Source organism: Girardinichthys multiradiatus, chromosome 3, assembly GCF_021462225.1.
Source record: "Girardinichthys multiradiatus isolate DD_20200921_A chromosome 3, DD_fGirMul_XY1, whole genome shotgun sequence".
Taxonomy (NCBI): domain Eukaryota; kingdom Metazoa; phylum Chordata; class Actinopteri; order Cyprinodontiformes; family Goodeidae; genus Girardinichthys; species Girardinichthys multiradiatus.
This window is the reverse complement of record NC_061796.1, coordinates 35,547,428-35,561,639: the sequence shown is the minus strand read 5'-3', so window position 1 is coordinate 35,561,639 and position 14,212 is coordinate 35,547,428. Positions and strand designations below refer to the sequence as shown.

Genomic DNA, 14,212 nt, shown 5'->3' with positions numbered 1-14,212 from the left:
GAAATGCACACAACATTATGGGTGACATACCAGAGTTCAAAAGAGGACAAATTGTTGGTGCACGTCTTGCTGGCGCATCTGTGACCAAGACAGCAAGTCTTTGTGATGTATCAAGAGCCACGGTATCCAGGGTAATGTCAGCATACCACCAAGAAGGACGAACCACATCCAACAGGATTAACTGTGGACGCAAGAGGAAGCTGTCTGAAAGGGATGTTCGGGTGCCAACCTGGATTGTATCCAAAAAACATAAAACCACGGCTGCCCAAATCACGGCAGAATTATATGTGCACCTCAACTCTCCTGTTTCCACCAGAACTGTCCGTTGGGAGCTCCACAGGGTCAATATACACGGCCGGGCTGCTATAGCCAAACCTTTGGTCACTCATGCCAATGCCAAATGTCGGTTTCAGTGGTGCAAGGAGCGCAAATCTTGGGCTGTGGACAATGTGAAACCTGTATTGTTCTCTGATGAGTCCACCTTTACTGTTTTCCCCACATCCGGGAGAGTTACGGTGTGGAGAAGCCCCAAAGAAGCGTACTACCCAGACTGTTGCATGCCCAGAGTGAAGCATGGGGGTGGATCAGTGATGGTTTGGGTTGCCATATCATGGCATTCCCTTGGCCCAATACTTGTGCTAGATGGGCGCATCACTGCCAAGGACTACCGAACCATTCTTGAGGACCATGTGCATCCAATGGTTCAAACATTGTATCCTGGAGGCGGTGCCGTGTATCAGGATGACAATGCATCAATACACACAGCAAGACTGGTGAAAGATTGGTTTGATGAACATGAAAGTGAAGTTGAACATCTCCCATGGCCTGCACAGTCACCAGATCTAAATATTATTGAGCCACTTTGGGGTGTTTTGGAGGAGTGAGTCAGGAAACGTTTTCCTCCACCAGTATCACGTAGTGACCTGGCCACTATCCTGCAAGAAGAATGGCTTAAAATCCCTCTGACCACTGTGCAGGACTTGTATATGTCATTCCCAAGAAGAATTGACGCTGTCTTGGTCGCAAAAGGAGGCCCTACACCATACTAATAAATTATTGTGGTATAAAACCAGGTGTTTCAGTTTCATTGTCCAACCCCTGTAGTATCAGTGTGTGTTCTGTCTGAATGGGAAAAGGATTAAAACATAGTAAATGTGAGATTTAAATGTATTGTAAAAGTCTTTACGGTTTTTAAATATTTTAATACAGAGATTAGAAGAATTCTGAAATAACATACAAACTAAACTAAATACAAAATAGAATTTTAACCACTCTAAAAAGCCGCATACAAATAAAAAAATAAGGAGTTAACAATATTTCAATTCAAAAATAGAATGTTTGATAAACAAATAAATTTTTTTGTCTTACTGTTTTAGTGGAAGCTATCAAATGTGTTGCTCAGGGTGACCAGGTAGGCTACTAAATGAACCTGAGCTCACCAAAGGCCTCTTGTTTCTAGACCCACATAGGTTGACTAAATACTGCCTACATTGGCATAAAACGTTGGTTGCACTATACAGGTCCTTCTCAAAATATTAGCATATTGTGATAAAGTTCCTTATTTTCCATAATGTCATGATGAAAATTTAACATTCATATATTTTAGATTCATTGCACACTAACTGAAATATTTCAGGTCTTTTATTGTCTTAATACGGATGATTTTGGCATACAGCTCATGAAAACCCAAAATTCCTATCTCACAAAATTAGCATATCATTAAAAGGGTCTCTAAACGAGCTATGAACCTAATCATCTGAATCAACGAGTTAACTCTAAACACCTGCAAAAGATTCCTGAGGCCTTTAAAACTCCCAGCCTGGTTCATCACTCAAAACCCTAATCATGGGTAAGACTGCCGACCTGACTGTTGTCCAGAAGGCCACTATTGACACCCTCAAGCAAGAGGGTAAGACACAGAAATAAATTTCTGTACGAATAGGCTGTTCCCAGAGTGCTGTATCAAGGCACCTCAGTGGGAAGTCTGTGGGAAGGAAAAAGTGTGGCAGAAAACGCTGCACAACGAGAAGAGGTGACCGGACCCTGAGGAAGATTGTGGAGAAGGGCCGATTCCAGACCTTGGGGGACCTGCGGAAGCAGTGGACTGAGTCTGGAGTAGAAACATCCAGAGCTACCGTGCACAGGCGTGTGCAGGAAATGGGCTACAGGTGCCGCATTCCCCAGGTCAAGCCACTTTTGAACCAGAAACAGCGGCAGAAGCGCCTGACCTGGGCTACAGAGAAGCAGCACTGGACTGTTGCTCAGTGGTCCAAAGTACTTTTTTCGGATGAAAGCAAATTCTGCATGTCATTCGGAAATCAAGGTGCCAGAGTCTGGAGGAAGACTGGGGAGAAGGAAATGCCAGAAGTCCAGTGTCAAGTACCCACAGTCAGTGATGGTCTGGGGTGCCGTGTCAGCTGCTGGTGTTGGTCCACTGTGTTTTATCAAGGGCAGGGTCAATGCAGCTAGCTATCAGGAGATTTTGGAGCACTTCATGCTTCCATCTGCTGAAAAGCTTTATGGAGATGAAGATTTCATTTTTCAGCACGACCTGGCACCTGCTCACAGTGCCAAAACCACTGGTAAATGGTTTACTGACCATGGTATCACTGTGCTCAATTGGCCTGCCAACTCTCCTGATCTGAACCCCATAGAGAATCTGTGGGATATTGTGAAGAGAACGTTGAGAGACTCAAGACCCAACAACCCGGAATGAGCTAATGGCCGCTATCGAAGCATCCTGGGCCTCCATAAGACTTCAGCAGTGCCACAGGCTGATTGCCTCCATGCCACGCCGCATTGAAGCAGTCATTTCTGCAAAAGGATTCCCGACCAAGTATTGAGTGCATAACTGTACATGATTATTTGAAGGTTGACGTTTTTTGTATTAAAAACACTTTTCTTTTATTGGTCGGATGAAATATGCTAATTTTGTGAGATAGGAATTTTGGGTTTTCATGAGCTGTATGCCAAAATCATCCGTATTAAGACAATAAAAGACCTGAAATATTTCAGTTAGTGTGCAATGAATCTAAAATATATGAATGTTAAATTTTCATCATTACATTATGGAAAATAATTAACTTTATCACAATATGCTAATATTTTGAGAAGGACCTGTATAGGTGTTGGCTGAGTTTCAAATGGGTGTTAAAGAAATCAGTTTGAATCGCACAACATTTCTGGGACACTTATGGGTCCCATTTTTTGATCATATTTCTCCTGTTTATTTACATGAACATTTGTGACCTAATATGTCATGTTGTGTAAATGGTTTCAGCCCTGCTGCAGACATCAGCCAAGATTTTTTGGCTTGTTAAGGAGGAACAAACTAATTAGAAAGACAAATGTAATACAGTCAATGCAGTGTTTTTTGTGTTTATGTTCATGTAGTGTGTTATAAACAAAGAGATTATGCTATTTTTTTGTGGATAAGTATAAAAAAAATAAAATGCACAAGAATCAAAAGACACATTTTAATGGTTGTGCTGGTAAAATATTTTAAATTTGAAATATTTTTCTCTATAGTTCTGCTTATTAAGAAAATGTAAGAGCCATACCATTCATAATTTGCCTTCAGTCCTCAAACTAGGCCTTCCAATGGTTACTGTGCCATTAAGAATACAAAAACTGAGAAAATATTTACATTTTAAAAACTTTTCAAGGCAAAAGCTTGAAAGTTATGAGCGTTCATCTCTTGCTCTAACACAAAAACATGCCCCACCCCTTAGAAATGTAAGGTTTCTGCAAATAATGAGGCGCAGGTGGTGAAATGGGATTCAGACTAAAAGCCAAAGGTAAATACATACTGTTATGTATTTAGCAGTGGCAAAACAATGTTCAGTGGTACTAGTTCGTGTACATAGTGGAAGAACACCAAGTGTGGTGTATGTGCGCTTTGATCTGCCTGTGTTCTTCGGCAAATGCTTAATAAAAAAAGGTCACATTCCACTGAGGGTTCCGTTGTGCCTAAATAGGTTTAAGTTATAGGAAGGATCATAACACATACTAACACACACAAAGTGTTTTACTTTGTTTTTGAAGAACTATTTACAATATTTCCATCTGAACCGTTTTTGTGCCATCCTGTGAATTCTAATTTTAATCCAAAATTCAGAAAAATATATATATTTTCTCATTTGCAACTGTTTACAGTAAATTTTATAATCATATAAATAAGACACCTGTTAGACAACAGTTAAGGCTGTCCTTTAAGAACATTGTGATTAACTTTTGTCATGTCTATTATGAAATGTAACAAAAGGATTTCCCTGTCTTTAGGTCTATCCACTTCCTCATCAGCTTCTATTAGCTTTTGGATCCCTGCTGAAAAAAGTACTCCCATAGCAAGATGTTGTCACCAGCGTGCATCACTGTGTTGCACAGTGTTAGTTTTCTGCCATACATCACATTTTGCATGAAGGCCAAAGCAGTTCAATTTCCCTTGTCTGACCAGATCATCTTCTTCCAAATGTTTGCTGTCCCCTATACATAGCTTCCTTGCCAAATATTAATAAAAACAAAAGTGGAGTGCAAATACATAAGTCTGGTTTCATCTAAACTGTTGCATGGATCTGGCTGTATGATTTGAGTCTTTATACTGCTGGAAACCTCAACTTCAATCCCAGTCTCAAGCTTCCAACAGGTTTTCTTCGAAGATTGCCCTGTATTGAATGTAATTTAGTGCCAGTTTCCCTGTGGCTGCTGAACGCAAACCGTTCCCACAGCACGATATTACCGCCATGTTTCACAGTGGGGATAGTGTGTTCATGGTGGTTGTATTGTTAGTCTTCTGCCATCATTTTATACAATGGTCAAAAAGTTACATTTTGTCTCATCTGACCATAGCACTGTCTTCCACAATGTTTGCTTTTATGCCTGGGTGGCAAATTGGACCTCAGTCAGTCAGTCATTTTCTACCACTTATTCCATAGTGGGTCACGGGGTAGCTGGTGCCTATCTCCAGCAGTCTATGGGCGAGAGGCAGGGTACACCCTGGACAGGTCGCCAGTCCATCGCAGGGCAACACACAAACAACCATGCACACACTCATTCATACACCTAAGGGAAATTTAGAGTTACCAATTAACCTAACAGGCATGTCTTTGGACTGTGGGAGGAAGCCGGAGTACCCGGTGAGAACCCACGCATGCACGGGGAGAACATGCAAACTCCATGCAGAAAGACCCCAGGCCAGGAATTGAACCCAGGACCTTCTTGCTGCAAGGCAACAGTGCTACCAACTGCACCACCGTGCAGCCGCAAATTGGACCTCTTATGATTTTTTCAACTCTTCCATAATGTTAGATCTGGGGAGTCCATGACAAATAATTGTCCTGTCAACTTATTCTCCCACCTGAGCTGAGGAACTCTTCAGCTCCTCCAAAGACAATATGAGCCTGTTGACTGCTTCTCTGATTAATACTTGTCAGTTTTGGTTTACACCATGCTTTGGTAGGTTTGTACTTTACAGTTGTTCTATATTCTTTCCAGTGTGATAACATAATAACAACAGCCTAATCCAGCTTTAAACTTCTGCTTAACTTCAACCTTGAGTTTCTTGGTTTTCATGATGCTCTTTGCTCACTTATGTTCAACAGCAAGCTGCTGAAGCCTTCACAAACCCCCTGATTCTAAACTTTAATTGTGCAAAGATTGACTTGACTGACTAATTTTGTGACTTCTGAAGGTAATTGGTTGTACTGGATTTTATTTAGGTTATCAAAGTAGAGGGGGATGAATGCATATTTCCTTAAAAGTGCTGTTAGCATCTCCATTTATCTAAATGCAAAACAAAACAATGATTAATGAAATGCCACTAACAGTCCTTCAGTCTTTTTTAGCATAAAGTTAAAGTAAAAAATGTTATTGTATTTTTCATTCTTAATCAAACGTACATAAATCACGATATCATGGTAACGGTTTTACAGTCCTTCACCAGCAACACGATTCCATTAAGCTCTTTATCCATTTGAGTTGCTTTTTCATTTTTACAATGGTCCACTGTGTTTTTTTAACTTGACTGATTGTTCACTATTTCAGAGATGGAGTCGAGTTGAGTGGTTCTTGCTCTCAGCTTTTCATCATCAGACACTTCAGCACAGTTGTCTCCTGCAGAGTGCATTCCAGGATCTAAGTCTTTTGTACATTTCTTACACTTCCCAAAGCCACACACCCTTTGTAGAGACTGCAGCAGAGCTAGTCTTAACTCTCTGCAGCGCAGGGCGTAAAGCAATGGGTTGACTGCAGAGTTGACAAGGCAGAGGGTGCTGCAAAAGGCAAAAGCTCTCTGTTGGGTATGAGTCAGGATTATAGAGACATCAACAAGCATGAAGGTGAGTACAGGGAGCCAGCTGCCCACCAGTATGAGAAGAATCAAACCAAAAGTGCGAGCCAGCCGGATATCCATCCTCATGCGGGCCTGGCCTGTACCTGCTGCCCCCTGGAGGCTGGTCATGGAGGATTCATGACGGTGGGCTTTCCACAGGATCAGAGAGTAGGCCACCAAAATTAGTGCGAGAAGCACCAGAATAAATGTAGTCCAGCAGGCTAGGTAGCCCCGGCTGATATAGGGGAACAAGCGTGAGCAGGGAGGAGAAAGGTCTGTAGAACACCTCCAGCCCATGAGCGGCCAGGACGAGAGGAAGATGGTGATGCTCCAGAGAACCAGAAGACTCAGCAGGGCCCTTTGGCGGGTTAGCAGAACCTTGTAGCTGGATGCCTGATGGATGCAGATGTATCGGTCCAGAGCAGTAAGCAGTAAGCTCCCAACTGAGGAACTGAAGGCCATGGTCACCCCTCCTAACTTGAAGAGATATGCAGTTGGACCATCACTCCGGTGGAACAGATGAAAATCCAGGAAACTCATGGTGAAAAACCAGCTGGCAAAGAAATCCGCCAGAGCAAGGCTGCCAATGAATAAGTAGGAGGGCTTCTGTCTCAGCACTACTGAAGTTGCAATAACCCCAAGCACGAGAGCGTTCTCCATCAGTGTTACCGGACCAGTCAGGAAACAGATGGTGCCAATGGCTGTCTTCTCCAGCTTTGTCAGCACCATGTAGCATTCCAGACTCTCACAAGACCCATTACCTGGAAGATAAACATTAACATACATACAGGTGCTTCTCAGTAAATTACAACAGCATCAAAAGGTGTTTGTATATACCTATTTGTGATGAGGCGTTCTTTTCGGCATCTGCAAAATACAAATAAGCTGATCCCTCCAATTCCACCATCTTAAATCTCGGCCTCTGATCTACAATGTATTAGGGTGAAAGCATACAAAGAGTTGATTAGCTGGAAGGCCTTGCATATCTTTACATTTCTTTATCAGTAGCAAATATGTAGTATCAGAAGGTTTAACATCATTCTTTGACAACAAATATTTACCTCAAGAGTTTTACATTCAGCTGGCGATACCAGCAACGTCCTGTGGAAAAAAAAGGGAATGTGCTTGTTTTCTCCTCCATTTTCAATATTTATTCTGGAGCTTAAAAGAAGCATCGACGTCTAAGTGGGAAGGCAAAAACTCATTTAGAGGCAAGGGCAAACAGACAGTGATCATTACAGTGTCAACTGATGATTATATTGGAGAGATAGTTGCCTGGATCTTGGATTAAAGTGAATTATAAACCCTTTCGTGCCAAAGCTATTTTTCCTGCCTTTGTATAAATTATATATTCAACAAGCTTCATCCTGATCCTTCATTGCTGTAATAATATCACAAATATATGTAGCTTTTGTTGTTTTATTTATGCTATATTTAGATACACTTATCTAGTTAATGTTTAAGCAACTGGAGTGACTGGCTGTAATGGTTAGGTTAATGTTTCAACTCTTTAGATCACAAAACAAAATCGTGATTTTATACATTTTTAGACATTATTAGAATTTTTTGGGAAATGTTGGTTTTATGAACAGCAATCACAATTGAAACCAAATAAAAACATACAGTACCCTGTATATTTACATTTTTTAATGCAATTAAAAGACATAATGAGTACAGTCAGCACCATAATCTAACTTTGTCAGCTGGCAGATGAAGTAAAACACTAATAGAATCATTGTGAATAATCATAGAGGTTAATGTTTATGCTAAATGAATTGTTTTTATTTAAACCTGACAAAATGTGAGAAAGAGTTTCTTCTCATGAATTCTGTGTCTTACCAATCAGAAATATTTTTTTTCATAAAGTTATTAATATCTTGCGGTGTCAGATGTGTCTGTTATTCACCTCTCATGGGTTTCCGTTTCACAATTAAGCTACTGAACACATTTAAAAGATCTTTTATTTATGCTCAGACTTTAACAAATATGTTTCTGGTTTGATAGCAGAAATCAGTTTGCAGATTTTTACGCTTTACTGATTTGATCTTTCTTGCAAAAATATTTCAGAATACGCTGGTCAAGGTTCCCTCCTCTTCCAGAACTAATTTTGAGAAGGAAGCAGCACATCACTGTAGAAGTACTGGTCCTTCTCAAAATATTAGCATATTGTGATAAAGTTCATTATTTTCCATAATGTCATGATGAAAATGTAACATTCATATATTTTAGATTCATTGCACACTAACTGAAATATTTCAGGTCTTTTATTGTCTTAATACAGAAGATTTTGGCATACAGCTCATGAAAACCCAAAATTCCTATCTCACAAAATTAGCATATCATTAAAAGGGTCTCTAAACGAGCTATGAACCTAATCATCTGAATCAACGAGTTAACTCTAAACACCTGCAAAAGATTCCTGAGGCCTTTAAAACTCCCAGCCTGGTTCATCACTCAAAACCCCAATCATGGGTAAGACTGCCGACCTGACTGCTGTCCAGAAGGCCACTATTGACACCCTCAAGCAAGAGGGTAAGACACAGAAATAAATTTCTGAACGAATAGTCTGTTCCCAGAGTGCTGTATCAAGGCACCTCAGTGGGAAGTCTGTGGGAAGGAAAAAGTGTGGCAGAAAACGGTGCACAACGAGAAGAGGTGACCGGACCCTGAGGAAGATTGTGGAGAAGGGCCGATTCCAGACCTTGGGGGACCTGTGGAAGCAGTGGACTGAGTCTGGAGTAGAAACATCCAGAGCCACCGTGCACAGGCGTGTGCAGGAAATGGGCTACAGGTGCCGCATTCCCCAGACCTGGGCTACAGAGAAGCAGCACTGGACTGTTGCTCAGTGGTCCAAAGTACTTTTTTCAGATGAAAGCAAATTCTGCTTGTCATTCAGAAATCAAGGTGCCAGAGTCTGGAGGAAGACTGGGGAGAAGGAAATGCCAAAATGCCAGAAGTCCAGTGTCAAGTACCCACAGTCAGTGATGGTCCGGAGTGCCGTGTCAGCTGCTGGTGTTGGTCCACTGTGTTTTATCAAGGGCAGGGTCAATGCAGCTAGCTATCAGGAGATTTTGGAGCACTTCATGCTTCCATCTGCTGAAAAGCTTTATGGAGATGAAGATTTCATATTTCAGCACGACCTGGCACCTGCTCACAGTGCCAAAACCACTGGTAAATGGTTTACTGACCATGGTATCACTGTGCTCAATTGGCCTGCCAACTCTCCTGACCTGAACCCCATAGAGAATCTGTGGGATATTGTGAAGAGAACGTTGAGAGACTCAAGACCCAACACTCTGGATGAGCTAAAGGCTGCTATCAAAGCATCCTGGGCCTCCATAAGACCTCAGCAGTGCCACAGGCTGATTGCCTCCATGCCACGCCGCATTGAAGCAGTCATTTCTGCCAAAGGATTCCTGACCAAGTATTGAGTGCATAACTGTACATGATTATTTGAAGGCTGACGTTTTTTGTATTAAAAACACTTTTCTTTTATTGGTCGGATGAAATATGCTAATTTTGTGAGATAGGAATTTTGGGTTTTCATGAGCTGTATGCCAAAATCATCCGTATTAAGACAATAAAAGACCTGAAATATTTCAGTTAGTGTGCAATGAAACTAAACTATATGAATGTTAAATTTTCATCATTACATTATGGAAAATAAGGAACTTTATCACAATATGCTAATATTTTGAGAAGGACCTGTAGTTCCTGCAGTCTCACCGCAGTCTCACCAACAAAAGCTTTTTATAATCCGTGTTGAAGCTGAGTATCATTCTCCAGAAATATAAATGGACCAATTAGCCATAACATTATGACTGCCTGCATAATGTCATATTTGTCTCTTTGTTGTTGGTGTCTCTGTTGTTGGTCTCTTCTAAACCCCTAAAAGTCCTGTCATGCCACCAAGATAATAGCAGCAGATCTTTTAAATCCTGTAAGTTTCAAGGTGGGGCATGCATGTGTTTAACTTATTTTTTCAGCACATCCCACACATGCTCGAGATCTGGAGACTTTGTAGCCCAAGTCTGTACATGGTCAATGCTTTGGTAGGTTAAAGTAACTCCCACATGAAAGGCAGGACCCAAGGTTCCACAGGTAGGGACACACCTGACCATCCACCTAACGTGAAAGAAATGCGAGTCATCACACCAGGCCACTTTCTTCCATTGTTCTTTGGTCAAGTTCTGATGCTCATTGTAGGTTATTTCATAAATGGACATGGGTTGGCATGGGCACCCTGACTGATCTGCAGCTAAGTCGACTCATACTCTCTAAATTGTGATGCTCTTTGTATTCTCATACTGGGCCTAAAGGGTTGGAGTTCGCTCCCTAAGTGCAATAAAAAGCTTTTACAACCCATGACCCTGACACCAGTTTGCCACTGTTTCTCTTGGACTGCTTTTCATAGATGCTGAACCATGCAGACCAGGAACATCCTGCAAGAGCTGAGGTTTTGGAGATGCTCTGACCCACTCATCTAGCCCTCACAGTTTGGTCGTTAACAAGCTTTCACAAATATTCACATTTACCCATTTTTTCTGCTTCTTTTACATCAAATTTGATGATATGTTCAAAAGCCCCATTCTTGTAAAAATCCCAGTTTTTGTGATAAAGAAATCTAATCTTTGAGACATTTGATGCGACATGTATCCATACAAATTAACTGAAAAAACAAACATATTGATTAGGCAGGAAAAAAATATTTGAAAAGCTGCAATAACCTTGTCACATTACAGTGAAAACCCTTTAACACACTTTCTTGTTTTGATAAATTTTTAGCATTCAGAGGCCGTTATTGTTCAAAGCTATCAGTCAGTATCAAAGAGTATCAAAATTCCATGCCATTATATTTGCATATTGAGTAAATATCAGCTCCTCCAAGTCCGAGGCCATGGTTCTCGACCGGAAAAGGGTGGCTTGTCCTCTTCAGGTTGGAGGACAGTTCTTGCCTCAAGTGGAGGAGTTCAAGTATCTCGGAGTCTTGTTCATGAGATACACTGGCACAGTGACCCCAATAATGGGGTGAAGAGAGAGCTGAGCCAAAAAGCGAAGCTCTCAATTTACCGGTCGGTCTACGTTCCTACCCTCACCTATGGCCATGAACTTTGGGTCATGATCGAAAGAACCAGATCCCGGATACAAGCGGCTGAAATGAGCTTCCTCCATAGGGTGGCCGGGCACTCCCTTAGAAATAGGATGAGGGGCTCGGAGTAGAGCCGCTGATGAGGTGGCTCGGGCATCTATATTGGATGCCTCCTGGACGCCTTCCTCGGGAGGTGTTCCAGGCACGTCCCACCGGGAGGAGGCCCAGGGGACGGCCCAGGACACCCTGCGGGGACCATGTCTCTCGGCTGGCCTGGGAACGCCTTTGGCTCCCCCCAGAGGAGCTGGAGGAGGTGTCTGGGGAGAGGGATGTCTCGGTGTCTCTGCTGAGTCTGCTGCCCCCGCGATCCGGTCCCGGATAAAGTGGAAGACGAGTAAATATGTCTTTCATCTGGTCTTTCTATTATTTTCTTGTGTTTTTTTGGTTTTGTAAAATGTCAGTCAGTCAGTCATTTTCTACCACTTATTCCATAGTGGGTTGCAGGGGAGCTGGTGCCTATCTCCAGCAGTCTATGGGCAAGAAGCAGGGTACACCCCCAGACAGGTCGCCAGTCCATCGCAGGGCAACACACAAACAACCATGCACACACTCATTCATACACCTAAGGGCAATTTAGAGAGACCAATTAACCTAACAGGCATGTCTTTGGACTGTGGGAGGAAGCCGGAGTACCCGGTGAGAACCCACGCATGCACAGGGAGTACATGCAAACTCCATGCAGAAAGACCCCCGGTCGGGAATTGAACCCAGGACCTTCTTGCTGCAAGGCAACAGTGCTACCAACTGCACCACCGTGCAGCCCGGTTTTGTAAAATGTATTCAGTAAATAAAGTTATTTCTGTAGTAAGCTTGTTTTGAATCCACATCACCTGGTAGAGTAAAAAACAACGAATTGCAATTTTAATTTTAAGTTTAAGTTTAGATTCAAGTAGTTTTGATTTTAAGTTATGATTCTTTCTGTATTTTTTATATTTCCAGGTTTAAAATATGTATATAGGTTAAAAATTATTTATTTTTAACTTTTTATTTTAAAGTAGGTAGACAGGAAGTGGGGTGAAGCAATGGGGAATATATGCAACACATGGACAGCTTTCATTCTACTACATATTCAGAGGTCTTTTGCATGATTCAAATAAATTTGCATTTTAAAATATTTTCTTTCCTTCCAGGGCCTTTCCAAAACAACCAAAGGGTCTCAAGCCTTAGGGGACCTGTGGATGTACAGTGCTGTGAAAAGTATTAAGTAAAAAAGCCAAGTCCTAGTAAATTTATTACCTGTGAGTGGCTCACCGGTATGCCTAGATTAAACATTATGAGTGAAGTTTATGCCATATGATGACATTACAGAAAGTCACGCAGTGATTAACTGCATTGTATTGTTTGGACTGCATCAAACATTTGAAATGGATTCAATCAAGTCCCAGTCTAAGATGTTATTGTGTTTATTTTATTATTAAGTTTTCGGTAATTGCTTAGTGCTTTGACAAATGGAAAATGTGTCAAGACAACTTGTAGTGAACCAATCACTTACATTATTTCTTAATCCAAACACTGCTGATATTACACCACCTGTTTCTTAATGGCACAATCTTGACTAACAGGGGATTCTTGTAAGAACCACTTACTCTTACAAAAGCTGGTTTAGCAGCTAAAACATCGTGTAGCTAAAACAGTCAGCTTTAGCTACTCCATTGTTGACAAGAAAACAAACTATAATGCCAAAATAGCAATGGTTTTATTGTTATATGAGAAGAACAGTACTTAGAATATCTATTTTAAAGCTACATAGGAAGATAATAAATACAGGACAACTGAAGTTAGAAAGAGCAGATATCCTACTGTGATATAGAAAACAAAACAAAAAAGAAACCTTTTCACACAATACCAATTTAAACTCAATATCAATTAAAACCTAAATTCTGCAAAAACATAACTTTTTAGAAGCTTACCTTTTTGTTTTTACTTGCTTCAAAATGCTAAAGTGATTTTAGTTTCCTGCAGCAGAGATATGGTGACAAGACTACACCAATGTGACTATAGGCAACATGAGCGTGTGAGAGTGAAGATAAGGAGGGTGGCTGTGGTGGCACAAATGAAAGGAAGGAGGTGCAGAGAGAGAGAGAGAGAGAATATTCTTCTGTGACACCGCAAGTCTGCTATTACACTAAAATTACTCTAAGAAAATCCACTTAATTTACTATTCACTAAATATCTAAAAAATTGTTCACTCACTTATTTACTAAAATCACATTTCTGTTCTAAATATAATATGAAGGAGGAAGGGCACTTGAGGAACATTGAACAATGAAAAGAGATGGAAGGTGTGATATATAGTCAGAAAAGCATAGAAAAGCACAATTGGTGGTTTGGCAAATACATAAAAGACTAAGCATTATTATCTGTAGGATGAGGAGCATTTCGGTTATATAGCCACTATAAGGAGCAAACATACATTTCAGGAAACATTGTCCTTTGGTTATTTTAACCTTTAATATCCAGTCAGCTTCCTTTGCAAGGTAGTGTTGGGTAGTTGGGACCCACAGCCATGGATTTCAACATTAAACTCCGGTACGGACATTTCTGGAACTTTCAAAATAAAATGCATTAACCTTCTTCCGGCACAGCCAGGAAACGGGATAACTGCGGTCTTCCTGTGACGCCACTGCCCGAATAAAAACACAGCAGTTGCTACATCCGCCCTCTTCCACACGGCTTTCCAGAGGGACCGGATAGGGGAGACAAAGCGCGCTGATGTCTCTTTGCTGGCAAACAGA

General features: G+C 41.2%; 1 protein-coding gene across 2 annotated transcripts; it reads right to left on the bottom strand.

The window, feature by feature from the left end:
* Window positions 1–5,690: 5,690 nt before the first annotated feature.
* Window positions 5,691–13,496, bottom strand: cnr2 (cannabinoid receptor 2). Of its 2 annotated transcripts, none has more exons than XM_047361733.1 (4): window positions 13,388–13,496; window positions 7,390–7,429; window positions 7,166–7,255; window positions 5,691–7,089 (listed from the first exon to the last, which is right to left on the bottom strand). In XM_047361733.1, the coding sequence occupies exons 3-4, from the start codon at window positions 7,233–7,235 to the stop codon at window positions 6,014–6,016; spliced, it is 1,146 nt and encodes a 381-aa protein (XP_047217689.1). In that variant the 5' UTR covers window positions 7,236–7,255; window positions 7,390–7,429; window positions 13,388–13,496; the 3' UTR covers window positions 5,691–6,013. The 2 variants fall into 2 exon arrangements, with proteins under 2 accessions (XP_047217689.1, XP_047217691.1); XM_047361735.1 differs by having other exon boundaries at window positions 7,390–7,509; window positions 13,388–13,490.
* Between the last annotated feature and the right edge of the window lie 716 nt (window positions 13,497–14,212).

Excerpts from the sequence above, each read along its gene's own strand:
- cnr2 (XM_047361733.1), bottom strand. The coding sequence starts at position 7,235 with ATGGTGGAATTGGAGGGATCAGCTTATTTGTATTTTGCAGATGCCGAA. Across the intron at positions 7,090-7,165 it reads GAACGCCTCATCACAAATAG|GTAATGGGTCTTGTGAGAGT; the intron begins GTATATACAAAC and ends TTTATCTTCCAG.